Consider the following 27,999-nt stretch of genomic DNA (forward strand, 5'->3'; position numbering starts at 1 on the left):
ACCCTGTCTTTTCTGTGCCAAATTAAATTAAATTAAATTAAATTAAATTAAATTAGCATGATTTGTTAACACACCGGTCTGCTGACGTTTTTCTTAAAATGTTTCCCCATAAAGTTGGTTCAGTTTATTTGTGGGGCTGGCTCCAAAATGTTATGAGATTGGGTAAGAAAAGTAAGCTCTCACCCCACATCTTCTCTCTGGAATATTATCGTCATATGGCAATGTTTGCAAACTAGAGTAAAGAGTAATTTCTTTTTTTTCTTTTTTTTTTTTCCTGTAAAAGGTTTAAAACTGACCTGGGTTATTGACACAAAGCTCTGCTGCCGTCTGAGTCTGTCAGCTTTGTGACACAGTTTACATTCACTTGTGAGTTGGCTCTATGTGGGAAAGGTCTTTGGTTTCTCAGAAGCATATTAATATGTGCGTTCTTAATCCGTCACATATCCACTGGCCTATTCTAAACATTTAAATGTGTGGTCCAGTTGGAAGCTGTGTGTTTAAGACTTTTGTCTTTTGACAGTAGGGTGGTAATATCAGATGCTCAGAAGTCTTTGTAGACATTTTACTCTTTTATAAAGACTGTTGAAAATGCCTTGATTCATGTAAAATACTTTTATTCCACACATGTCACCATGAAACCTTTGTGATTAACTGTTTTTAGATACCTGGGAATACATGTCAAAGTATAGTGAAGCCCAAAATTATTCATACTCTTAGCAGTATTTAAAGTAAGAAACGTATAGGAAATGTAAAAGACAGCCCTTTAGCATAAATACAGTATGGACAGGGATGTAAATTTGATTTTTTAAAAATGTTTTTGTTTCAACATAATAATTTATATCCTTTTTAATAATCAATGTTTATTGGCAGTGCCGTGACAACAGCTTCTTCTTCTATTAGCCATACTATTCCATGGTTTTTGCAATTAATTTGTCAGCGATCAAGACCAAAGCCAACTAATCTAGTTGTACTTTCATTAACATTTAAAACTTGGCATCAGCGTGCAAGTAAGGATCTCATGAAGACATCCAAAGGTGAATAAATGCTGGTAACAAAGGCGGTGTGTTGAGGTATTCCCAGTTTACAGTTTGGACACTGTGCCTTGTAAGGTCAGAGTTCAGTTCCCAAAGAAATATGATGCTACATTCTGACTTCAGACTAAATGAAGGCACTCATCTGTTTAGTTATGGTGGTTTAGAAGTAGCCGGAGCTGATGGATTAAAGGTGGCTTTTGGAGTTTGTTTTCTCTTTTTCTAACTTAAATGGGCGTTCTTCTCTGTTGATCTCTATGAAATGCTGACCATAGTCACCCCTGACCTGTCTGAACATTTCGCTTTTAGGTGTGATCCTGCTGGGAGGAGCTGATTCCTCTCATCACACACCCTTTCCTGTGAGCTCCAACCCAACCCTACACACCCTTCTTTATGTAGTCACCTATTGCTCTTCTGGCGTTCATGTGCCATTTCTCACCTGGACATCAGGGCTCCACGTCTCTCTCCTGACAAAATAACAAGAAAATATGATTCAATGAGAATTTGGGTTAGATTGTTTTATGAAACACATTGTATTTAAAAAAAAAAAAAAAACTCCTGTGCTACATATCAAGAAAGTTCTTAATTTAATGTCTAGGCTCATCCTTTAAACACTTTAGCTATTTCAAACTTAAATTTCTCCTGCTCATTCATGCTCACTCACACATGCAAAGCAGTTGACTTTCTCACCTCATCTGATCATATGCTCCGATCCAATAATCTGCGCTGAATAAACAGAAAGGCATTCACGCCTTCTGTTTACCAGCATGCTCACATAAGTGTTGCTCACACTCTCACTTGCAGATTTGTTGAAGAGGATAAACTGCTGGACAGCCGCCCGTCTGGCAGAGCAATGCTACAGTGACGAGACGGCGTCCGCATCAATATGTGTCTGAATGTGCTTTTACCTTGGTCGCCTCACTTTTTTTTTCTTTTTTTCTTGTTGCTTTGAGCTGTAACTCTGTCAGTTTTACTTCAGGGTTTTTGAAGAAAAACGTGGAGTGGTTGGAGCTCCGACTTTCAGACAAAAACGACTCCAAGAGAGGAAACCTTTTTTTTATCCACACCAGAGGCCATGTCTGCAGCTCAAGTTTCGGTGCTGATATTTCTGCTGAATTATGTAAGTCTTGTTGTTGATATTCTTTTGTGTCTCACTGAATCTTACTTAGATTACCTGAACTTTCTGCAGGTGTAGCATTAGCAAAAAGCTCAAATGCTAAATGTCACTATTGAACATTTTCATCTCAGATTTACAACCAGATTTAACTTTGTTGTTATTTTGTGAAAGATGACATTGAACTGCGTTAGCTGTAATTTAGATACTTATTTTTTTAAATGAACATGAAAGAAGACTAGTTTTAATATTATAGTACAACCCATAAAGCCAAGAAAGCTGAGAGTTTATAACCTCAAACAAGTGGGGGTTTTTTTTCAAATTTTCTGTCAGTCTTTCCATTCTGTCTCCTCATTGTTGTCTTTTCCCCTATATGTGATTAATAGACCTGGCCAAGAGTAAACAGAAGCAAGTAAAGTAGACATTTTTTTTCTCATTTCTTATTTATTTTTTAATTTTCGTTCCGTCTGACCTATTTATAATAGGAATTTGCTTTTTATTTATGCTCTATTATTTGATTATATCCCTGATTTAAATAGATTTCACTTTAGTTTTCATGGTTTTTGTGCATTGTCTATTCTCGCTTATCTTTTTTACCTAAAGTCAGCTGTCACTACTGTTGCTGTCCTGTAATATTGAGTTTTATTCACAGTATCTTTATAGATTTAATGTCTTGCTTGGTGCACAGTAAGGATTTCATGTTTGTCGTTTTACAGTCAAATAAGTTAGAAGAGAATGCAGTCCTATCACATGTTTTTCAGAGAAAACGTATGTGGCTTTACAACACCTACAGAGTCATTTCTGCATATAGCTGTTTTGAAAAATGTCATTGTTGTTTTGATTACAGTTCTCAGAAGATGTCTGAATAAAACCTGAACTTCTTTATGTCGAAAAAATTCCAAACAGGTCGGCTCCTCTCACGGGATAACCGCTCAAGCTGGATTCAAATCAAGCCCAGAAAACCAGGCTGGTTCCTCTGAGCCGAGCGTGAGAACTTTCCCTGCTTCACACACACGTGATGGTCACACGAAAGCTTTACTAGAAACCCAGAATATTGTGGAAACAACGCCCATAATCTCAACCAGCAGAGTTGAAGACAAACCAGACATTGAAAGATGCAAAGATTATGAAGGCAGGAATCCTGAACCACATCCTGTGTCCTTGACTGAGGAGGAGCTTTTTAAATCTGATGTGGAGAGCCAGGGGAGTCGGCGGAGCTCTGAAGACATGACCAGGAGTCCGACTCCAGGGAAACCTCAGTATGAGCTTCTTGCAGCCGATGACAGCTTCACAAGTGATATTGTGTCTGTCACAGACACTGCTGAGGCGACTCTCTCAGGCCCTAATATTCAATCTGAGAATCCCACAGAAACAATCATGACAGAAGCTTTTTCTAACAGACCGCATGTTGCTCCCTCTCCTACTTCTGTTCCCACCTCTGAATCAGGCCCTCTTGTCTCCAGCTCACTTCCCTCATATAAGGGTGGAGGAGAAATGAAGGAAGTAAGAAAGAAATCACCATCATCAGTCATCATATGGCCACTTTTTGCAGGCACGACCTCATCCCCAGAAGACTGCAGAGTAAAACACGAGCAGGAACAAAAAGAAAAGGCAGAATCAGAGGATTTATCTGCACCTCAGAAAGATCCAGCTTCAAACCTGACCCTCATTACTAGCAGAATAATAAAGGGAGAAGAACTGAACACTACTGGCTTTGACGCTAATAATACGTCGGCCAGTGAGACAAGGGAAAAAGTAAAAATGGGTAAACATCTAGAAGCTGTTTCTCCTAAAGTGAATGTGACACAACTTCCGCAAGCAGGAGGAAATGAAAGTGCAGATGCAGATTACGGTGACGAAGAGTTAAAGAGGGAGGCGAAAGATTTGAAACATCCAACAATGGAAGCTGCGGTGTTTGACAATGAGGAAGTCAAACCTCACCATCATTCCTCATCAGATTTAATCGTTCAGTTTAATTCTGGAGTCCAATCCCAGACTGAAACACAACAGACTGTTCAAGCAGCCAATCAGGCCTCAGATGTCAAATCCAGACAAGTACAGGCAAAACCCAGACAAGGAACCAGAGGACAAAGGGTAATACTTTAACACAATTGTTCAAAAGAAGTTTTTAGAAACATAATTTATATATCTCCATTCATACAAAGGTGAATTCAAACTTGAATTCAAAAAAAATAAACAAAAAAATAAATGTATAAATTATTCCATTTTAGTTTGTTTTCATCCAGCTTGGTGTTTTTCATATTAATTTCAGTAGCATGGTCAGTCCATTCTGGTTTAGTTTTGCTTACTTTTTATAGAGTTCAGTTTAGTTTAAGTTCAGAATTCACAAAACATGCAAAAGAAACGGCACATCACAGAAAGGTTTTTGTAAATCCTTCACCCAAAAACCAATATCCGTACAAACAATAGAAATAATTAGAAACAATAAAACTATAAATATTTTATCTACCAATAGAAAGGTTTGTACACAGCAATCAAGTTCAAACATCTCCTGAAATATATGGGGTTTTTTTTCATATTCCATGAAAAAAGAAACTGCTATAAAATCCTAAAAAGTGGCTCATTGAATTTTGTGTGCAGCAAATGTATTTATTTTCTTTATGCATTACTGAAATTTTCCATTGTAGCATTTGGAAATTTCAATCTAATGGGACTAAGACAGACGAAACCTTTTTCTTTGGAAGGTTCGACCACGCCAAACAAAGGTTGGGTTTGTTTCTTGATTGAAAAGCTTTGCCTCCCTCATGTGGTCAATATTTGGTATTACAATTGATTCGGACAGCTTTTACATTTGCGTTTGAACAACTAAGATTTCCTCTTACATCTTCAGAGGATTTTATTTATCTCCTATAAATAATATCTGAAATATCTTTATGTCTTGGAAACATCTATAAATAATTTTTAATATGCATAAAAAAATCTATTCACTTTTTTTTTACTTTGTTGGTGCTGGAAATGAAAGATTTTGTTGTTTAAAAAACAACAAAGTATGTAAGGATGCAATAAAAAAATGTAGTTATCACATACTTTAAAATTTTTTTTTTTAAGATATAGAAAATAGTGTATAACTGAAACATTTATGAAACCAAACCATGAACAGCTGTGAGAAAAATAATCATGCAGGATTGAGATTTTTCTTCCTGTTTGTCCAGGTTACAGGTGAAATTTTTGTTGTTTGAAGTTTTTGCTAGCAAACTAAATTTGCGCGTTATTCTTTCTTTAGGGACAGCAGGGTCCACCAGGACCACCAGGGCTGCCGGGAACGATAGGAGACAAAGTAATGTGTAAACAGTTTGCTTATATTTATAGCAGTGTATTTTCTTCAAACCTTATTCTAAGCAGATTAACACTGCGTTAATGGTTCTGGATCATTTAGAGTCTGAGAGTCTTTTGTTGTACCATCGGATACTTTACAGGTTAAATTTACATAAAAATGAATCTTTGATCTACTAAAAATCCAGCTGTGGGTTTTTTTGTGTGTTTTTTGTGTCATTAAAATGATGACAACATGATCTAAAATTAGACATGTTTTCCTCATCAAAGAAACACATTGTGCTCTGGCTTCTAAGGGCTACCAAGGCGTCATGGGCAGGACCGGGCAGACAGGATACAGAGGCCCTGTTGGGCCACCTGGGATGTCCGCCATTGTTGTGTTCAAAACCTCTGAAGAAGAGTGGGAGGCTTTCAAGGTAAGTGTCCTCTGTGGATCTCCACCAGCAGTAATCAAACCCCATAAATACAAGCAACAGGCAGCGAAAATGGTCAGATAAACCAAGGCTGTGAAATAAGTTAAATAATAAAGATGAAAATACACAGCAGTGTGAACGGGTCAGTAGAAGCTACTGAATTACTGAAAAACAGATTGAAGAAATGAAGCAACTAACAAATGTTTTGCTCATCATCTATTTACGTCACTGCCATAGGATACATTCATTTAGCGATCTTTGCGGTTCAGTTGGACGTCTGGAGGGAATTTTATATCACCTGCTGATTTGTGACATGATGAAAGATGCCAGCCCTGCAGTCATAAAACTGCAGGGAACAGACAGTTGACTGATTTCTTGTAGTTTATCCTAACCTAATTTGACAGATTACACCAACAAAGGATCATTGAGGTATTTTAGACAAATGTGAGACAGGTCTTTTGTTTGTCAGCAGTGGTTTTCACCTCGGAGTCCTCCCAAGAGATCTAATTTCTGCTCAGTCTCTTTGATATTAAATCACAAATACTGATTTTAAAATAGAAAAGTGAGAGCTGCTGTGCTGCAGATGGGTTTTTTTATATGGGTCCTTCTGTGACTTGCTGGATAAATTAAGTGATTTTATGTAGCACCTTTCCAGTCATACTCACCACTCAAACCACATTCACCCATTTTCACTCGCAAACACATGTATTCACCTGTTTGCAGATTTGTATGGGTGCTTAATAGGCTGAAGCTAAAATCAAACCTACAACCTTTCAATTGCTCTACAAAAGTACTACTCTAGCACTAAGCTACAACCACAGCGGATGGGCTAATGCTCTTTTAGAATAATTTTGGGAGGCCAGCCACTCTTGTTCCTCGTTTTCTCCAGGTGTGCATAATTGCTCTCACTGGGGTTTACTGGATTCCCAGAGTCTGTTCTTGAATTTCTTTAACTTAATTTTTTTTACTTTTTTGGGATCTTTTAGCCTACTTTGTGTTGTCTGAGGTTTTATTTATAGATTGATTCTACAAGTCTTCTGTCACACTTCTTCTCCCCTTGATAACTATATCATCACTTAACTTTCTTCATTCATTTGATAATAAAAAAATTGGCTGCACAGTGGCGCAGTTGGTAGAGCTGTTGCCTTGCAGCAAGAAGGTTCTGGGTTCGATTCCCGGCCTGGGGTCTTTCTGCATGGAGTTTGCATGTTCTCCCTGTGCATGCGTGGGTTTTCTCCGGGTACTCAGGTTTCCTCCCACAGTCCAAAAACATGACTGTCAGGTTAATTGGCCTCTCCAAATTGCCCCTAGGTGTGAGTGTGTGTGTGCATGGTTGTGTGTCCTGTGTGTCTCTGTGTTGCCCTGCGACAGACTGGCGACCTGTCCAGGGTGTACCCCGCTTCTCGCCCGAAACGTTGGCTGGAGATGGGCACCAGCACCCCTCCCGACCCCACTGAGGGAAAAAGGGTGCAAGAAAATGGATGGATGGATAAAAAAATTGTTTTTCACAACAGTTTTTTTTGTCTCATTCTCTTGCAGAAAAAGAAAATCTACAGACATCTGGTATCTTCTTGGCCGGTAGGCGACTATTTAGTCACTACTTTGCATTTACGTTACACTACTATTAGGGAAGTGGCCAGTGCTCAAAAATGAAATCAAAGTATGGGAAGGTAGAGGTGATTTGACGAGAACTGTCTGATAAACCCTGATAAGGAATTAAGGAATTGGTTTTATTTGCAATTTTATAGCATCACTGACTGATCCAGAAGAACTCACGTTTTTTTTAAGTTAATATGGACTGGACTGGACAGTATGAATGTGTCTGCACAATAAACTGAATGTAACAGATTGAAAGCAATGTACCGTATTGTTGGACTTTAGTTCATTTCAGAAACTGCGAAATCATTCAACTGTTTCTGCTAAAGAGCTAACTTTAAGTCTGTCCACCTTGTTAAAGCCTCTCATGAAGATGTTTCTCTACAAATATTACCTTCTAAAAAGCACTCCAGTGCTGTACAAATGTAAACGTTCTTTTTTTTTTAAATCATGAAATGCTTTGTTTTTATTGTACTTATTTAAATTTGTCTCTCAGTCTATCGTAAATCAGTCCAGCAGCAACTCAGCTGCTGGTTTAGGTGGTTGGTGAGATTTCAGTCTAAAACATTTGTCATTTGCACTGTGTCCTTTAGCCACATTTAATATCTGGATTTACTATTCACTGCTGCTGTCTCAAATAAGAGCAATCCCACTGAATAGTGTGCAGATTAGGATGCAGTGTTTTACTGTCTTGCCTAAATTTTCTGCAGCAAAATGTCATCCTTTCTACATCTAACTACAAAACTCAAAGGACCTTATTGTTTACAAAAGATTATGTGATAATTAACAGAACAATATTTGTTTTTTTTACTATTTCCTCTAGAGGAGTGACAGTTAGGTAACATATTAATCCACAAAGTTGTACTATCAGTACATTCAGATTTTTACCATATTTAAAATGTTCAGTAAAAGGAAAGAAATGTTATGCTTATAATTTTTGTATCCTTTTTTTTTCTGTTGCAGAAACGAAAAGGACCTCCGGGCCGGCCTGGACTTCCTGGAGAAGAGGGACCAGTTGTAGGGAAACAATTTAATTTTAAAAAGTCCTTTTTACATGATCCACTTCCACTCAAATATCTTTATTTGCCTCTGAGGGGAAATTTCAAGACTCAGGATTAGCACAAATATACTCTATAATGATGGCTCAAACAATAGAAATGATCAAATTCATACATATACTAATGAATATACAGATATACACATAGTGAAAAATTCAGTGATATTTTGTGCATTTAAATTACATCAAATGAAAAATAAACTGGAATTTTTAAATTTTTTTCTTATTTTTTCAGGGGCCACCTGGTATTACTGGAAAACAAGGACCAAAAGGAGCTCCAGGGAAAACTGTAAGCACCTGCTGTTCAACTCCAAAGAGTCTGCAGATCCAGAGCTACACTTTGGCTCCTCTGGCTCCAAATAATTCAGATCCAAAATTATATAGACATGACTTGTAATTTTTCCTTGTAAAGTTGATAGAAAAGTCTAGTTTTGGCAGTTTTTTGATATTAAAAATCCACTTTAGGGACTATTTTCTCTTGAAACATTATGTTCCTACAGGGGAGACCTGGACCACAAGGTATGCCGGGTCCACATGGTCAACCTGGAGAAGACGGCGCCCCAGGACGAGATGCTGAATCAGGCCCTACAGGCTTCCCTGGAGAACAGGTGCTGATTCTCTCAAACATAAAGTTTTCTGATTGTGTCTTCGCTTTTCCATATAATAAGTAGAAAAATACTTTGGCACACTGGAAAAGCTACTGTGAAATAATACATAATTACAGTTATTTGCGTCACATGCACTGTATAAAAACACCCATTAACATTTTTTACTTACTGTTTGATATAAAATCAAAGTAAACTTTTCCTGTTTTAAGTTGGTTCAGATTTGACAAATTTGCATTAGCATTTGTGAATGTCCAGATGACGATGTGATGGCTTGTTTGTAATCTACCGGTTTACAACACTGGAGGTAAACGGATAAGTTTTAAGGCAACACCTCAAACACACTGCTGCCTTCTGTGACATTATGGAGAAAAAAATTCAAAAGAAATCAGCCAAGAAAAAAAAAAAAGTGCACTTTCACAACAAGTCTGTTTCATCTAAACTCAAAAAACTTTAAATCATTTACCTATAAAACCTGTGTTTGTTTAATTATGACTTTCATTGTTCTGTATGTTTTTGTTTTTTGGGGTTTTTTCATACAGGGTCTTAAAGGTTACGGTGGAGAGAAGGGAAGCAAAGGGGAGCTGGGTGAGTGGGTAAGATTACAGTGAATTTCACGTTTCACAGACACTAAGCGTCAAAGTTGTAATATTGTGTTTCCAATATAACACAAAAACAAATGTTTGGTTGTTGCACATCTTAAAAATACAGTATCAGCTCTTCCTTAAATATTCATTCATATTTTGCTCTTTTCTTTACATTTTAACACAACGTTCTCTTCCTCCAGGGTTATCAGGGAGAAGCTGGAGCTCAGGGGCAAAGAGGAAGAAAAGGAGCAAAGGTCATATTGAACATTCAACCCTTTAAATCTCACCACATTTACATGTCGTCTGATTTGTATTTCGTGTTTTACGTCAGGGAAATAAGGGAGCCAAAGGGTTTGAAGGGATTCCCGGCTATAGTGTAAGTTTTAGCTTGAAACACACAGACTTCGTCTTTCCTTGCTGTTGCGTTACATAATAATATTCATGACTGTACTGTAAACACAATATGTTGTGTTCAATGTTCAGGGCATACCTGGAGTCAGGGGACCTCGTGGTTTCCCAGGACCACCAGGACCTCTGGTTAGTGTCACACAGCTGACTGGATCAGTCTTATCGACACAGTACCGACACAGATCACTCAAAGTAAATGATTTGTGTCTTTCAGGAACTTTCACAGGATGCAGTGACTTATCAAAATCCAATCACATGTAAACTTACACCTTGATCACAATCACTGTTGCTTTTTTTAGGGAGAAATCGGAGCTCCGGGCTTTAGCGGCCCTCCCGGTCCGCCTGTAAGTCGGTAACAGCGTCGATTCACCACATCACGGATTCAGCCATCATCTGAGTAGTGCAAACGACTCAGTAAGATTCAGTAAATCAATATTCTATCTCATCAGGGGAAAATTGGCCCCAGAGGATTGGTGGGACTCACTGGAGTTAAGGGACCTCCTGTAAGTTAGACAAGTTTTAAAGCAGGCGACGTTGATGTGGGAATGAAAAAGACAGTCGTCAAAAGAACTGCTTATGCTTTCAGGGTCATCAAGGACAAATGGGCTCCAGGGGAGCAGCTGGACCACAGGTGGCGGGACGTTAACATGCATGCTCTTCAGGCTGATGTTTGAGGAATGTTATTTGCTCAAAGACTGTGTTTTTATTCAGGGAGAGCTTGGTCCAGATGGAGCGGTGGGGTTTCCTGGTGTGCAGGGCCCTCAGGTACAACATGTCAAAACATTTGACTGGAAACTTTTCTATCGGTTAAACAAGTAATTGATTAAGCATAAGATATAATCGTTACTCAGTGATAAAAACTGATCACGGTGTCATTGAGCCTCCACAGGTACTGGCACCTCTGATGAAAACATGTGAAAAGCATTTAATCATAATTTCACACTGAAAACTTAAGACACGTTCAACATCGTTTTGATCTTAGTACATTTTTTTTAGCAAATTAGGACATAATCTCAAATTGACCCTACAAAATAAATGTGATACCTCGGTAGGACCATTGATTATTGATTTTGTTAAAAGCAGCTACTTTTCTATTGTCCTAAGTCACTCTACGCTCATTGGACGTTTCATGTGTCAAAGGTTTTCAGTGAGACGATGCAGCTGCAATAAATGTGCATATTTTAAGGCTTTTCTACATGTTTATCAGTGATACCTGCAAATGAAAATGAGGCTGTGATGATAGTAAGGTAACTTCTACTTGTTTCTTCGAAGGGAAACCCTGGATTAATTGGACCTACAGGAACTAAAGGTGATCCTGTAAGTATGTCTAAACAAACAAGTGAAAACAAAATAAATGCTGTCATTGATTTGCACTTTTGTTTTTCTTTTTTCTTTTTTTTTTACCAGGGAGATCAAGGAGATGAGGGTGAAATTGGTGAACCTGGACCTCCTGGACTGAATGTAGGACAGCTTTGACAATGTTTAGAAGTGGAAAATATGCTAACATTATTCACAAACTTGCCAGAATATTGTCTTATTTTCCTTTTAAAGGGGGACATTGGAGAATCAGGAAAGCCAGGACCCTCAGGTGATCCTGTAAGATTACATAAAACCATTTCTTTTTCTTTCTTTTTTTTTACTGTTGCTAAAATGAGTCCACCATGCATGTTTAATTCCTTCCTGCAAAACTGCAACAATTTATTTTTGAAACTAAAAATCTAAATGTGGACTTTTATGTTTGTGTTTGTTTCAATTAGGGTACCAAAACCCAGAAAGGTGAGAAGGGAAGCGCAGGGTTCAATGGAGACCTTGTAAGTTTGATCCTTCCAGCTGGTCAGGTCCGTTTAGATAGTCAACCAGATCAGTGACTCTGTTGTTGAACTTTTGTTTGTGTTCAGGGGCCTCCAGGGCCTCCAGGAAAACAGGGAGTGAAAGGGCGTAAGGGCCCAACAGGGCTACAGGGACTGGAAGGATCAAGAGGACTGATGGGACTTCCCGGACCCGCTGTGAGTGAAATAAATTAGATGAATGAAGACAGAATCACTTCTGATGCTAAAGATGAATCCTTCTCTGATTAAGGGAGCTGATGGCATTATGGGAGAGCAAGGGAGGCAGGGAAAAGAAGGATCCAAGGTGAACTTAATCAAATCTCTGGATTTGGACATTTAAAGTGGAAAAATGAACATGAAAAATATTTAAATTTTTTTCTGTCTATTTTCTCTAATAAAGGGAGATCAAGGACAGAGTGGCAATCAGGGAACTCCTGGCTCGAGAGGAGACAAGGTAGAACAAAGACGTATGCTAAGCTATTTGTTCAGGAAGTGTTTATATTTAATAGTAATATTAATACAATAAAGTATTCACATTTTCTCAAGATACAACTACAATGTTTGATGTATTTTGTGGGTATTTTTTATGTGATGTAGAAAAAATATTTCAATTAAATTTTCAAAAGTGTGGCAGTCGTAAGTATTCTTCACCCCTCATGAATCAACAATTTAACGCTGAATATTCGACTGGAGGTTTAGTTGTGACTTTATTGTCTTTGACCTACAGGAAGTGAATCTCCACCTCAGACTCCAGACTTTCCCTAACATGATTTTTCACCCAGATACACCCTGTTATTAGCTTCATCCATCTCCCCATCAGCTTCTCTGTCACTGCGAAAGAAAAGTCTCCTGACAGCATGATACTGCCACCACCGTGTCTCACTGTGTTTTCAGAATGATTGCAGTATCTGTCCCCTACGTGGCTTTCAGCTGACTGAAAATGAGATTTCTTTCTTTCCATACATTACTGGGGACAGCCTTATGAAACTGCAGAAAACTCTAATCTGATTCAAGCCCAGAGCCTTTTGATGTGGAGTGAGATTACTGCGTGAATAATACATCCATGCGACTTGTGGTTATTGCTGCGTTTTAGGGCCGAGGCGGTCGAGCTGGATTTTCTGGACTGCCTGGATCCATTGTGAGTCGGAGTAAGAGAAGGATTTGGTTCATTTAAATGCTGATGGCTGATCTGATGCTGTGGCTGTGCTTTCTGCCTGCAGGGAGAGATGGGCAAATCAGGAGGGAGAGGACCTGAAGGAGAACCTGGTATTAAGGTTCCTGTGTGGCCATATTTCCTTGGCTGTTCTCACACCTGACACCAATATTCGGCCTAAAGATAAAGATCCGCTCCTGGCTTTTTTATATCTATTACTTCCAAGAATAAACTGCTTTTATTAAACCTCTATTAAATATGCAATGCAAAAGCGTGAAAAAAAGCGGAAAATTAACCACTTTAGCTGCATAAATAAAAGAAATGTTCTAACAAAGTAGAAATTGTGGCTGAATGATGAGTAATTCAGCAGAGCACAAAGATCCAAGATAACCATATTTCAGAAACCTCACAGTTGTCAACATCCAGTTAATTTTTGTTTAAGTATGTTACCTTTTGTTGTTTTTCTAAAATCCTAAGGAAGACTTTATGCTTTTCATAATAAATGAGACAACGTTTATTATGGAAAGCATAATCAATTTTATGCTTTCCATAAGCATGAAGATTTTCACACTGAGAATCTTTTCGGTATGAAATTTTTTTGTTTGTTTGTTTTTTAATACAGCAGATGTCTTGTTATTTTGAGCAAATGTAAAAGTCATGTTGTCATGTTCGTGCAGGGACAGGGTGGCGTTCCAGGAGTTTCAGGACCTAAAGGGACGAAGGTGATTTAATTTAAAACTATCTTCAAATTTATTGATTTTTTCCTTTTTTTCCCCCAGACTCATCAGCTATAGTGAGTGACAAAGTTTTTGAAGCAACAACTGTAATCTCAAGATCCAATCTTTATCAAAAGTAAAGTTTCATCCACTAAATACAGATGAGAAATAGGCTATTTAATTAGACTGCTTCTTGTTGCTGTCCTATCCCATTTTAGGGTTCTCAAGGTCATTCAGGCAGTAGAGGGCAGGATGGTGAAATTGGAGCAAAGGTAAGTTATTCATCCATCCATTTTCTAACACTTTTGTCCTTAATGGGGTTGGGAGCTATCTTCAGCTAATGTCCGGGGCGAGAGGCAGGGTGCACCCTAGACAGGTCGCCAGTCTGTCACAGGACAACACAGAGACAAACAGGACAAACAACCATGCATACACACTCACACTTAGGGACAATTTGGATAAACCATTCAGTCAGTCATGTTTTTGGACCACGCATGCAAGTTCCTTGCAGAAAGACCCCGGGCTGGGAATCGAGCCCAGAACCTTCTTGCAACAGCTCTACCAACTGCGCCACTGTGCAGCCCCTAAATGACATACCTTTAAATCAATTTATGTTTTAAATTGAAAACTTGGTTCTGTAATAATCTGCTAAATGGCTTTTTTATGTTTTAGGGACCAGCTGGTGAAAACGGAACAATTGGGGAAGCTGGACCTCAAGGACCAAAAGTGAGCTCAATCCCAACAACGTGAATGTTACTTTACCTTGTTAATGTGTTGAAAGGTTAAAGGACTCTGTATGGGCTGGCTCTCAGCAGACCAGACCTCCTCAGCTGGAACATTTTTAGCTTCAAATAGTCAAAATGATGACAGAACACCAGCAAATGTTGACACTTCAAAACATGAACTAACCGTACTATGGATGTTTACACTGCACTGCTGATTGATGTTAATAGTTTTGCATCCCAGCTAAAAGGTATTGAGTTAAAATCTTAACCTTTCTCTGTGGAGTCTGCATTTTGCTCCAGTGTAATTGTAGGTTTTCTTAATGTGCTAAAACGTGTACGTGTAGTGAACTGGAACTCACAGCTGTTTTAGCATCATTTGGTCCTACGATGGAATGGTGGCCAGCTCTTGTTTTAGTTTCAGTTTTGTTCATGGGACAAGACAAATTAATGACTGTAGACACATAATTACATAGTTATAGTCAGTTCGTGCCTGACTATATAGTCAGTGACTGCTGGCATAGACTCCAGGCTTTCTAGAACCCAAAATGGATTTAATGTTATAGAAAATTAATTAAATGATACACTTTTTTGTATTACATTTTTGTATTTTTCTTTATGTTTCAAATATGAAGACATGTTCATTTTAGAATAATTTTGAACTTTTCGTAAATTTTGTCCATCAGACTTTTGATTATCCACCAACTACTGAGTCCTAAAATTATTAAACATCTTTTTTTTTATATCATATTTTAGATTAAAACAAGAAAGGCTTCAAAGTGACAAACTTCTGCTCAGCTGTTACTGAAATCATTGTATGATGACCTGGTATTTTCCACAGGGATCTCCTGGAAAATTAGGCTCTCCTGGCATTCAAGGGCCTGTAGGAAACAGTGTAAGTATTTGACTGGAAACATAATAACCTGAAGTTATTTTCTTCATGAGAAATTATAGATCAAAATATACAGATCATGTTTAAATGTGTTTGTTTTCATAACCAGGGCAAACCCGGCAGCACAGGATCGAAGGGGACAGCAGGAGGAAGACCTGGAGACAGAGTACGTCTGATCACCGTCACCATAGGGAGTCTATAGATGATGAAAAGCAGAGACCATTGTTTTTTTTTAAGTATCTAAGCTATCATTAGTTAACTGAATAACTAAATGAGATTATTTTTGACATTTTGTGTGTGCCAATGATCATGTTGAAATACTAAAAAATATATATGTTTGTTTCTTCAGGGGGTTAAAGGTAAACCAGGCCACAGGGGTCAAGCAGGAAATGAGGGATCAAAGGTAAGGATTAAGAACTCATATTTTAGGTATTCAATTACATATTACTGCCACAGAAGATAAAATTATGATTTTTAAAGGGCAAAAGAGGTGAGGAAGGACCAAGAGGAAAGCAAGGGCCCCCAGTGAGTAATTTAGCTGATCTGCTGCAATTTAACATTGAAGTATTTTCAAAGGAAAAATATTGAAAGTCTATTTGACATTTTGAATTTATTTATTATTTTTTTAATTAATTAGCATTTTATACCTCAGGGACAAATTGGCACTCCTGGACCAAAAGGATACACAGGACCTCCTGTAAGATGTTTGAGTTTCATTAATTAGATAGTAGACATGAAATAAATACTACTGACCAATCATTGACCTACATACTTAGGTTGTGCAAGCAGTTGTTTTTTTCAAAATCATCACATTTACCATAATGAAATCACAATCTCTCTGTTAAATTTTTGTTTTCATGATTTTGTTGGGGGGTTTTTTCCTCACAGGGTATCCAGGGTAACATTGGGCGCTGGGGTGAGACAGGGCCACGAGGTCCTTCAGGTGACAAAGGATTGCAAGGTCCAGTTGGGCCAGATGGAGTACCTGGTTATCCTGTGAGTTTAACCTTAATTATCTACTGCTGGACTTCATCTATTTGGTTTCATTAGTTTCTTTCTCTTTCTGCCAGTCTGCCTGTCTGCCTGTCTGTCTGATCTAAGAGGTCACGATGTTGACCAAAATATTACTAGAACTAAATACCAAAACGCAAAGCAGTCTGTTTGGATACAGTGCTTTGAGCTCTATTCAAATATGCAAGAGGGTGATTCTATGATGTGGAAACACAACCAGTGTATGCAGAGGTCAACTTCATCATTTAATCACTCTGTGCTTTGCAGAATCACACCATATGATTGAACGCCTCAGTCACAGACCTGAGACCTAAACTTGTTCAGTTCGGAGCAGAAATGCTAGCCGTGGAGAAAAGTCGAATATCATATAACAAAACATTAATTATTTTTTAAATGTTTTTAGACCTCTGACTGACAGAATGTCTCCTAGCATATCTGCTGACAGCATCTTATGTGAGCAGAAAACAGGATGCGTCTTTCATGTCAGTCTGCTGAAAGTCTACGATTTCTTTTGGTTAGTCATCAGATCAGCTCAGAGCCTCGAGGCTGTAGTCTGAGAGAGATTGAATAAAAGCAGAACTTTATTTTATTTTTTTAAATTGTCATTGCTTTACTAAATCTTAGTTAGTCACAGAGTTAGGATAAGCAAGATCTTTGCAAAGCCATATTAATTTTATTCTCCCCACACAGGATAAAGATGGGCCTCCAGGACTCGTAGGATTGTCTGGTCTTAAAGGTGACAAGGTCAAGAATATAAAAGAAATTCTCCTCTAAAAGAAATTCTCCTCTATCACCACTTCTGTTTCTGCTTTTGTGTTTATTGCCTGTACACAAGACTAGTAGAGTAACGTAATGTCTGTAATCATTGTATCTTTAGGGACTCAGAGGAGCTGTGGGTCAGGAGGGAGTTTCTGGTCTCGATGGTGAGGAGGTATATTAATAAAACTCTGCTGATCACATGATTTCTTTTTATTATATTGGTAATTTAACCACTACAAAAAATCTGAGCATCTTTGATGTGCTCCGATCCATTGGAATCAATTGTTAAAATCTTAAAGTGAATCCAGATTTTATTCAAGTATTATAATCCCTCAATGAAAAAACAAAAATTGGAAAATTCCGCATTTAATCTTAGTCAATTAGTTCAGCAGGCAACTGAATAAGTTTTTTTTTTTTTTTTATCAAAACAATCACCTCCACATGCTCACCCAACAAATTCCTACAAATTAACACAACTGAATCCTTTTCATATTTTATACATTTCATACATTGTTTAAGTTGATGGAGTCAAATTTAAATATAATGTGTCAGACAATTCTATGTTAATTAGCCACTTATTCAAATCAGGAAAGAAAAAAAGCATATGCCATTTTGAAGTGTGTATGATAGGAGATATAAAGTCTGACAATCTTCATAAATCAGAAAATGACTACAAAAAAGTTGCTCTCCTAAACCTACACAGTTTGGTTTATTTTGTCTGTTTCCATAATAAAGCAGCACCATACAGTAAGAATCACTGTGTTTTCATATCCAGGGAGAATCACAGTACAGTGGAGTCTCCTGATTACATCAGACCATAAAATAGCACACTGAACCACAGCTAGATTATACAACAGCATGTATTTACTTAGGGAGGTAATAACATTGATGCTTGTTGTATAAAATCAACTTACTACTTTTGTGATTAGGGTAAAATTGGACTTATGGGACCCAGAGGACCAGCTGGCCAAAAAGGCCTCTCTGTGAGTAAACCTGAATGCAAATTTTAATTCACTTATACTTTTTTTTTTTTTTTTACGGCTGATATAATATTTTGAGATTTGAAAATCCATCACAATTAAAGTTCTTTCAATTAATGAATTTATGAATGTTTAGGGTGGCAGGGGAACAACTGGACCGACAGGGCCAAATGGACTAAAGGGTGATGAGGGCGAAAAAGGAAACCGAGGAACACAAGGACCAAAGGGGCCTCTGGGCAAGCAGGTTTAGATACAGATACTCCTGTTTTTCCCTACATCCCTGACACAGGATACAAAAGTTTTCAGGCCACAATGTCAAACATATTTATTATGAGCAGTGCTCTGGATAATTGCACGAGGTTTAAATTGCATAGTTCCTTCTGTTTTGCCATCATGTGTTGTCTTTTGCAGGGACACAGGGGTCCTCCAGGAGACAGAGGACAACAAGGTCTTCCAGGTCCAAAGGTTGGACAGTTTATGTGTGACAACCTCATAAATAATGCTGCATGTGTATCACGATCTGACATGATGCATTCACAGGGAGAGACAGGCACCCGAAGTTCATCAGGAATCCCTGGACAGTTTGGACCTGGAGGCCCAACTGGAGCAGCAGGGGCTAAAGGGCAGAAGGGGACCCAGGGACAGGCTGTCAGTGTGATGATTTATATTGTCAGAAACACAGAAAGAGAGAGATAATTGCAAACCCTACTGTTACATTTAGCATGATCTGTCACAATGTGAAGCATGAATGCATACTTGGTTGTGACACAGCAGAAAATAATATCAGTCTTTCTATTCCAGGGCTCTCCTGGTAGGACCGGTACCACTGGGAAAATTGGACTGTCGTTGTCTGTATGTAACATTGACTTTATTTATGATGATTGATTTATTGCCAAAATAAGATAATGGCTTGTACTCCCATTAAAATATATGATGCATAGTTACTCTCATAGTTTAGTTTTACTAGGACATAATGACATTTGTAATAAAACATTTACAGAAAAATATTACTTGAGGCATTACGTGCCTCAAGTAAAAACACAAACAGCTGAAGCCAGATATTTACATACACTGTTTAAAAGAAATAAGACCCTGGAGTCAGTTCAGACTAAACTTTTCTGTTTTGGTCACCAAAATGATTTCTGGTCAGTACATATCAGAATAATAAAAGGGGTAACCTTTTTATTCAAATATTGTGTTGCTTATATACATACTATGTCTTTAAACTATTTGGGAAACCAACGAGATGTTGTCATGAATTTGCAGGCTCCAGATTGGTTAATTGGCAACTTTTGAGTTTATTAGAGGTATATCTTTAAAGTCAGACAAGCATCAAACCCACTGCTTCCTTGTGTGTTATTATGAGAAAATCCAAACAATTCAGCAAAACATCAGGAAGAGAATGGAGGAGCTTCACATGTCAGATTCGTCAATGGTTCAGACAATTACACTCAAGCATAAACATCACTGGGGACCTTCAGCCATCGTGACTTTAATGAAGATGACAGATTCCTCAAGGAGGAAGAATCCATTTCTCCTATAAGCGACATAAAAACCAGATTAAAGGATACAAACGTACTCAGAGAGAAAAGTTCTAGTTTTTAAAAAATAAGTCATATAGTCTGATAAAGCTCGAACTGAAGTGTATCTCTGCAATAGTCATTTTTCAATTTTGAAGAAAAACAGGAATACATGCAGGCCTAGGAACACCATCCCAGCTGTGAAGTTTGTTTCATAATTCCATGGTGTTTGTGTTGCATCTGTGTGTATATTTAGATTATTTCTTTGTTATGTTTTTTCTTAAGCACAGAGCTGGCCTCCTTAGTTTATGTCCTTGTATGTAGTTTCTCTGTTTGTTCTTATTCCTTGTGCATTTAATTTTTGACTAGTATTTTAGTGTTCTAAATTCACTTGTAGAACACTGCATTCCTTCCTCCATAATCTCTCCCAGTTGTGCCTTGTCTTCTTGATTAAACACGTGTGTGTGTATATATATATATATATATATATATATATATATATATATATATATATATATATATATATATATATATATATATATTCTCATCTGTGCCATTGTTATATTTTCTCATGTGGGCTCCAGTGTGCCTTGGTCTCCTGAGTTGACCTGTAAGTGACTGCCAACCACTCATTTGTAACAAATTGTGAAAGTATAAAGGTGGCAGCATCATGTTTTGTGGGTGTTTTGCTGCAGAATGAACTGATGCACTTCACACAATAGAAGCCATCATAAAAGAATATTGTGTGGAAATATTTTAAGCATGACCCAGAGAGCTTAAGGTTGGGCTTAAATTAACAATGACTCTAATCGTAATGCTAAATCAGTCACAAAGTAGCTTAAGGACGTCATAGTCAATGTTTTGGTGTGGCCGTCACAAAGCTGCGATCTCAGTCCGGTAGAAAATCTGTGTGCAGAGTTGAGCACATATATGAGAACTAGACTGAATACAAATGTCACTCGGTTACACCGGTTCTGTCAGGAGCAATGGGGCTGAACTCCAGTAAGCTGTTGTGTAATTAGCAGCTTGTGGAAGGATAAACAAAACATATTCTGCAATTTAACAAATGGAAATTATTTGATGATCCTCTTGCCTAAAACTGAAAAGGTTTGATCTGATTTAATGTGAAACAGGTGAAAAGGGATGTCTTGCTTTTATAGTAACAGTCTAGTTCCAGCTGTATATGCTGATTTCAGGCCCTATTGGTAAACTTCCTCACTTTGTGTGCTTACATTCATAGAATAATCTTGTAGTTCCTTAGCACAGAAAATAAAACATAACACTGTTTGTTTTCAGGGTTTATCAGGCATAAAAGGAGAAGAGGGCAAAGCAGGAAAGCCTGGACAAAAGGTGAAATGTACCTTTTATTCTCATACATCTTGTAGAACTTGTTACTTGTCACTCTCTTCTGTGAATGTGTCTTCTGTTTTCTGATTAGTTGTGTCTCTGCCCTCTGCTTTAATTCAGGGCAGTCATGGGGAGAAAGGCATAACTGGTCCTCCAGGCATTAAAGGAGACATGGTGAGTTTTCATTATTTCTCCCCCTGTGGCAACTATTTGGCTGGTCAGGCTTATTTTATGGTCTGAATGATGACAGGCTGGTTCAATGTTTCTGTAATTGTGTCTTTGCAAGGGAGCAAGAGGCCAAAAAGTTGCAAAGGGTGAACCTGGGAAACATGGCGCAGTGGTAATTGTTTCCTTTTTAACCGTGAACATAAAGCCCAACCCACATGACACTGTGTTCACTGTTTGTGCAATAACGCACTTTCAGGGCACTGTAGGAAAATTAGGATTTGTTGGGTCTCCGGGATCTAAAGGTCGATCTGGACCTGCTGGTTTTCCTGGTTCTCCTGGACCCAAAGGGAGTCAGGGGCCAAAAGTAAGAAAAGTTTCAATTGTGAACCTGAATTAAAATAAAACAGGTGTATAACAGTTAAAATAAATAGTTTAGCAAATCATATTTATATTTCACCTGTTTGGTATAACAGCTGTGGTTTTCTCATCCTGTTTGAAGATTGATAAGGTGTTTGTGTGATGTTTTTTTATATATATATATAAAAAGGGAAAAATTGGCCAGGCTGGAAGAAAGGGAACCAAAGGAGCTCCTGGGAAAACTGTGAGTTTCATTTTGTTGAGGAATAACGAGATCTCATCCAGTGAGTGAGCTGATCCGGAAGTCAAAATAAATCTATGTTCTTAAAATTAACATCAGTCTTTTCTTAAAAATGATCTTGTGAACACATTTGTGTTGCATCCTACTAGTTACAAAATGAGAAACTTATAAAAACACAGAAATGAAGTTAAACTGCGGGATTCTAAAACTTCAATCTAACTTTTTTCAGACTATTTTGTTGTTTGCATAATTCCCCCAATTTTACTTCAATCTTGGTAAATTTATCAGACTTAATTTAAAATGTCAATATGTAAAAGCTATAAGATGTGGCATTTCTTTGGAAAAATAGCAGGATGTCACTGAGAGACAATCATTGAGCAGCACCCCATGAATCAGGCAGAAACAGAAATATAAAATCCAGAAAGAAATAATTTGCACAGATTAAAGATTATGACCTGATTAAACAAATCACGTAGGCTCTATTATTTTAAAGTGTGTGGATGAAATCAGACACTCTGGATTAGCTTAAAATATTTTTCCTTTCAGAAGGTTTTTGGTTGCATTATAACCGTGATGCAGTCTGGTGATTTTTATATTAAAGATCTAATGTGTGAAAGACAGACAAGCTCATGTAACAGTTGATAAGGCTTTTAAATGTTGTTTAACGCATCCAAATCTTATTACCTTCAGCAAATATTATATGCCCCAAAACGATCACTGATCAGTATGAAGGGTAAATTATTGTTCATAATCATTGACCCATCTATTTGACCTATCTGAAGAGTATGTGATGTGTTTATGAAGTTTCTCTGTTTTTATGATGTAAAGCATTTCGAACTGCCTTGTTGCTGATCTGTACTATACAAATGAACTTGATTGACTGATTTAATAAATTAGATATATAAGCTCCAGAATACATAAATATAAAAAATGTTTTATAGGGATCTGATGGCCAAAAAGGGAGGCCTGGACCTCCTGGAACACCTGGGAAACCAGCAAGTATCTTAAATGAATAAAACACAAACTTGCATCTTTTAAACGTACTTCATGCAGAAATTCATTTAAAGTGTTACATGATTTGTTATGCAAATGTAAATCTTGTTTTTCCACATGTCAGGGCTTAAATGGTTTGGATGGTTTGCTGGGGGTTGACGGAAACGAAGGGTATCCGGTGAGAACGGTTTTTGCTTTTTGCTTTTCAGATTTCTATTTCAGATGACGATTAAGGTGTTTAAACACTATTCTTCTCTTCTGCTCTTTCTAAAGGGGACTATTGGTTTGAGAGGAGCTCCCGGGGCTCCCGGCAGCCTTGGAGAGACAGTGAGTCCTTGATGATGTTGAACCTGGAACAAAAAAAAAGTGTGGAGGGGATTCTGCCAACTAGCAATAGTTTTATGTTTATTATAGGGAAAATCTGGACCTCTTGGGATTAGAGGACACCCGGGAGCTATCGGGGTTAAGGCATGTTATCCATACATTTGCAGTTAAAGAATAATTTGATAATGCAATAACAATACAAAAACATATTTGTCTCTATTTTTTTTTTTTTAATTCACAGGGTAAAACTGGTCCAAAAGGAGCAAATGGACCACTTGGACCAGTTGGGCCAAATGTAAGCTTGTTAATTTTAAAGAAGAACAGAGACATACTTCTGAGCATCCTTAACACTAGTGGTCTCTTATTATTCAGGGAATCCCTGGGCTGAGAGGAGAAAAGGGTGAAACAGGAAGCGTTGGCACTGAGGTAGAAGACATAATATAGATCTTACATGATCATCACGTCACAAGCAATAGGCTAAAATGTTTCTAATATACTTCTTTATTTGTGCTGCAAAAGGTAGACTATTTACACTAACATGGGTGACGTTAATACTGTTTTTCCAAAACAGTGTACTGTGCATGAATAGATTCTAGAATTTTATTGTGAACCCACTTAAAGGTATGCACAAGCTTATTATTAATATTTACAGGGTTTTTTGGGTGAAATTGGGATACCAGGTCCGGTCGGTCCACTAGGGCCAAAGGTAATTTGAGTTTAATTCATAACAGTTTAGGTGTGTCCTTTATAAGATTTTTTTTTAAATTCAGACTTAATTCATTTCTAACTTTGACTTCAGGGGAATCCCGGTTTGCAGGGGCTAAAAGGTCAAACTGGTCAAAAAGGAAATCGTGTAAGAGTTTTTTTTTGTTTGTTTTTTTTTTAGGTTTGTTTTCTAATGTTTTAATAAGTAGTTGAATATTAAAAACCAATATCTATTTTCTATAGGGACATCTGGGTGCTTATGGTCCATCAGGGCAGATAGGCTCTCCTGGATTAACTGTATGTTCTTGACATATTACACTCTTTAAAAGTGAAATTGTGACTTTTTGCATAGTAAATAATGTATTTTTTATTATTTTTTTAATCTAATTTCTACAATAACACTGTAACCATCTATATCACAGGGTCATCTTGGAAAAAAGGTGATTTTCTAAAATATTTAAAATATTTATATTCCTACAAAACATGTAAATCTGATGATGGTTAAGCTTTTTCTTTTTCTTTTTTTTTAAATTAAACAGTTTGTTTTATCTTTAGAGTTTGCATTCTGTTATTTAGGTCGGATATGTACTTATATTATTACCATTTGTACATGTTTATAGTTTTGTTGCCATTAACTTCAACTGATATTTAAAGGGGGTGAAGGGAGTCCAAGGAAAAAGAGGACCAAAGGGAGCTGAAGGCAAACCCGGACCTCCTGTAAGAGACATTGTGATGATACACACATATGCACCGTTCCTGGCAACAAAAAAATAATAATTCATACACTTTGAACATTAAACCTATGTAGGTGTTGCAACCACAATTGTTAGTGTACAACTCAAAATATTCAGTTGAACCATCACAATAGTCACACCATCCCCACAGTTCTACATGGTGGTAGCAGCATCATGCTGTGGGGAAGCTAGTAAGAGTTGATAGATGAGTACAGCAAAATCCTAAAAGAAAATCTGAGAGGTTGCAAAGGACAATGAAATGGTTTAGATCAAATTGAGTTACAATGGCCCAGTCAAAGTGCAGATATAAATCCAATTGAGAATCTGTGGCTAGACTTAGAGAGTGGTGTTTACTGGTTTTCTAATTTGACTGAGAAGATTTACATTTCTACATTTCAAAGCTGATAAATATACTTCAAAAGCCATGCAGCTGTATTTGCAGATGGCCTTTCTTGAAAAGATGCATGCCACACTTTTCACTTTTTGCTGAAGTATTCGAAAACCAAATCCTACTATAATCTGCTGACATTTTTGGCTACTATATCACAAAATTGGAAAAAGTTCAAGGGGTATGAATAATTTTGCAGATTGAAAATTAAGTCTGAGCAAGACGCATCTTATTGTAATGCAGCTGAATTGGTTTGTATTTTCCTATTTTCTTCCCAGGGACAACCAGGATTACCCGGCAGACTCAGACATAAACAAATACAATCTGAATCAGGACCCGATCTACCAACTGAGCAAAGGCAAAAGTCCAGACCCGGTTCAAGGCACAGGCTGAAAAATTCTCCGGATTCTCCTAATCTACTAAAAGCAGATGAACAGAAGGTTGCACAAGCTCTCTTGTCATATAGACGCTGAATGTGTTGAATGATCTTTCTGTCTGTCTGTCAACCACTGGAGTTTCATTTGTAAGAAGGTTACTGACTCCTCTGCAGCAGAACCGGTTGATGTCACGGAGACGGTCGGAAGATGAGCAAGCTGAGGAGTCCTCCAGCTTGCCGTTGGGAACAAAAGATGATCCAGGTACCACCTGCCACGAACTGAAACTTATCCATCCACACCTGGAAGATGGTGAGCACCTGTAGGGCTTCAGAGTCATCAAATTCAACAATATGTGTCTGTTATAGGACTGATGAGGTTTTCTGTTTCAAATTATTCTGAGCGACCAGGTTATTTTTATATGGACCCCAATCAAGGCTGTGCGTGTGATGCAGTGAGAGTCTTCTGTAACTTCACAGCCGGAGGAGCAACCTGCATAGATCCTCAACATTCACAGGTATGTCAGAGGAATAAGTGCTAACCCATAAAAGGTGTGTGAAACGTATGTATAAGTTTAAATATCTACTTTGCATCCATTTAAATGAGTGTCATTTCCGCAGATCAAAATGAATTTGAAACCAGACATGGAGTCAGGAATGCCGGTGCAGTGGTTTACTCTTCAGTACAACAAACACGAAGTGAGTCTCAGAACTTTTCTTGAATAATCTGGATAAATGAATAATTGCTTCTTTTGTCTCTTTCCTCTGCATTTCTTTTGTTCTCTGTTTTTGGACAGTTTGAGTATACTACTGTGGACATTGTACAGCTGAGGTTTCTGAGGTTCCACAGTCACACTTCCTTCCAGCACATCACTCTCAGATGTGCAGGAAATCAGTCCAGTCCCACCTCCACAGCAGGTTTAGCCAAGTGGATTGTAAAGTTGCAGGGGGATTCTGGCAAAATCATCGACACACGCTTCATTGCGGCTTCCAGGAAAACCTGTGAGGTAAGAGAAAAAAAAATCAGCAATTCCTGCAGTTGAAAAGGCATTATTTTTTACATATATGAATCCATGTCAAGACAGATAAAACATACAGTGATATGCAAGCAACATAGACTACCCAGGCACACCATCTATTTCTTTGTGCTTCTATTTAAAAGAATTACAATGCTAATTTTAAAAAGGCCTTAAATGTGAATAAATGACGGATAAAGATATTGTAATTAAAAGGTGAGGTTTCTGGATTGTCAAGAACGTGAACACACGAGATCCAGTAGCAATGAAGAAAAGCCTGGACCATCTCCTTCTGAGAAGTGAGCTACCACTAGTGCAGAGCTTGAATTGATAGCAAATAGTTGTGAATGCACAGAAAATGTCACTGAGACAAGAAGACCAGAAAAGAAGCCACTTCTGTCCTTGATAAAAAGCTTCCCACCTTGAAGTGCATGGATTCACGGAAGGAAACTAGTGAAAGGTTATTTTCTCTGAGGAATCCACCTTCTGTGTCTGGAGAAGAAAAAGTCTGTGTTGCCATAAGCAGTGAAATATCTTTCCTCAATCGTTGTGCAGATTGTTTCTAGTGTCATAATGTGGGTTTCTTTACAATTCTGATTGATTATACTGAGACGAATGAAGATTGGAATCATAACATCCCTCAAGACCAGCTTCATTTTGGAATCAAATTGGCTGAAGCCATCTTATAAATACAGTCCAGTCTCAAAAAGTAAATGGATGTGCAGAAGGAAACAATTTGTTTTTTCATAAGTTAAAAAGAAATGGTTGACAATGTCTATGTTGGCTTTTTGGTCACATTTGGTATATTTGAATAAATGGTTTTGAGACAAATTCAATAGTTTGTTTTTTGTCACCATTATAGCATGGAAAGAACAATCTGGAAATGCTTTAAAAACCTTTCCTCATGTACATGTTTGTTGAACAAAGTCAACATCTTTCCTTTTCATTTGTTTTTCTAGGTGCAGATGGTGGTGAAGGTTCGAGGTAGCACAGAGTTGCATCGAGGGGATATGGAGTTACTTCCTCTCAGGGATTTGGGAATAGAGTTGAGCAGAACACCCAGCAGTATCTCTGAGATCTCTGTAGTTTTGGGACCTCTCTGCTTCTTGTGAACAGTATATTATGTATAGGATTATGTTCCTCATGGCTCAATAAAATTCTGCAAGTTATGTTATACAATCCATATTGTATATGTCAGGTGTGTAATTTAGTTAAATGTGATTTAGTTTGAGCTGTTTTTGTATATTTCATAAGAATTTATTTGGATGTAAAGGTATTATTTGCTGAAATACATCATTGTTTGATATTTGTTTGATTGTGTACAGTTATATATATAATTCTCCACTTACATTAGTAAATTTAATCTGGATATACATTTTATGTATAAAAAGTGCTCACAATGTGATGAGCTTGGACAAGTTAATGTTATTTTCTGATGTTTGTTTCACTGTTTGAAGTTGTTCCTTGTTTGTGCACACAGTCTTGTTCAATAAAGCTGATTCTGTTTTTATCTTCTTTAAACCACCTCATGTTACATCTGAATGTATAAAAGGGTTTTGTCTAATTCAATGGGAAGATATTTAAAATCTCATGTTTTGTTTTGTTTTTAAATAAAGAATTAATCTTTTTTTCAATCATTAAAAATATAACATCCTTATATTGTAAC

The 27,999-nt window shown here is 37.5% G+C and overlaps 1 protein-coding gene across 7 annotated transcripts; it reads left to right on the forward strand.

Moving 5' to 3' along the window:
* The first annotated feature begins 101 nt into the window (after window positions 1-101).
* LOC103461169 (uncharacterized) lies at window positions 102-27,990 on the forward strand. Of its 7 annotated transcripts, XM_081606416.1 has the most exons (63): window positions 102-2,151; window positions 3,052-4,239; window positions 5,390-5,443; window positions 5,736-5,855; window positions 7,392-7,430; window positions 8,412-8,465; window positions 8,741-8,794; window positions 9,006-9,113; window positions 9,653-9,706; window positions 9,898-9,951; window positions 10,029-10,073; window positions 10,181-10,234; window positions 10,405-10,449; window positions 10,555-10,608; window positions 10,692-10,736; window positions 10,817-10,870; window positions 11,378-11,422; window positions 11,513-11,566; window positions 11,657-11,701; window positions 11,863-11,916; window positions 12,004-12,111; window positions 12,185-12,238; window positions 12,335-12,388; window positions 13,028-13,072; window positions 13,155-13,208; window positions 13,765-13,809; window positions 14,022-14,075; window positions 14,476-14,529; window positions 15,367-15,420; window positions 15,527-15,583; window positions 15,767-15,820; window positions 15,898-15,942; window positions 16,055-16,114; window positions 16,306-16,413; window positions 17,119-17,172; window positions 17,306-17,359; window positions 18,117-18,170; window positions 18,304-18,411; window positions 18,579-18,632; window positions 18,708-18,815; window positions 18,969-19,019; window positions 20,984-21,037; window positions 21,155-21,208; window positions 21,321-21,374; window positions 21,459-21,566; window positions 21,750-21,803; window positions 22,742-22,795; window positions 22,918-22,971; window positions 23,067-23,120; window positions 23,208-23,261; window positions 23,359-23,412; window positions 23,490-23,543; window positions 23,770-23,823; window positions 23,917-23,970; window positions 24,066-24,119; window positions 24,245-24,262; window positions 24,477-24,539; window positions 25,223-25,384; window positions 25,495-25,630; window positions 25,729-25,835; window positions 25,939-26,016; window positions 26,115-26,324; window positions 27,293-27,990. In XM_081606416.1, the coding sequence occupies exons 1-63, from the start codon at window positions 2,107-2,109 to the stop codon at window positions 27,443-27,445; spliced, it is 5,331 nt and encodes a 1,776-aa protein (XP_081462542.1). In that variant the 5' UTR covers window positions 102-2,106; the 3' UTR covers window positions 27,446-27,990. The 7 variants fall into 7 exon arrangements, 5 of the variants coding, with proteins under 5 accessions (XP_081462542.1, XP_081462538.1, XP_081462539.1 ...); XM_081606412.1 differs by having other exon boundaries at window positions 21,321-21,566; XM_081606413.1 differs by having other exon boundaries at window positions 21,321-21,566; window positions 25,498-25,630.
* The last annotated feature ends 9 nt before the right edge of the window (window positions 27,991-27,999 follow it).

The sequence above is a fragment of the Poecilia reticulata genome, chromosome 4, assembly GCF_904066995.2.
Source record: "Poecilia reticulata chromosome 4, P_reticulata-male-v2, whole genome shotgun sequence".
NCBI classification, from domain to species: Eukaryota; Metazoa; Chordata; class Actinopteri; order Cyprinodontiformes; family Poeciliidae; genus Poecilia; species Poecilia reticulata.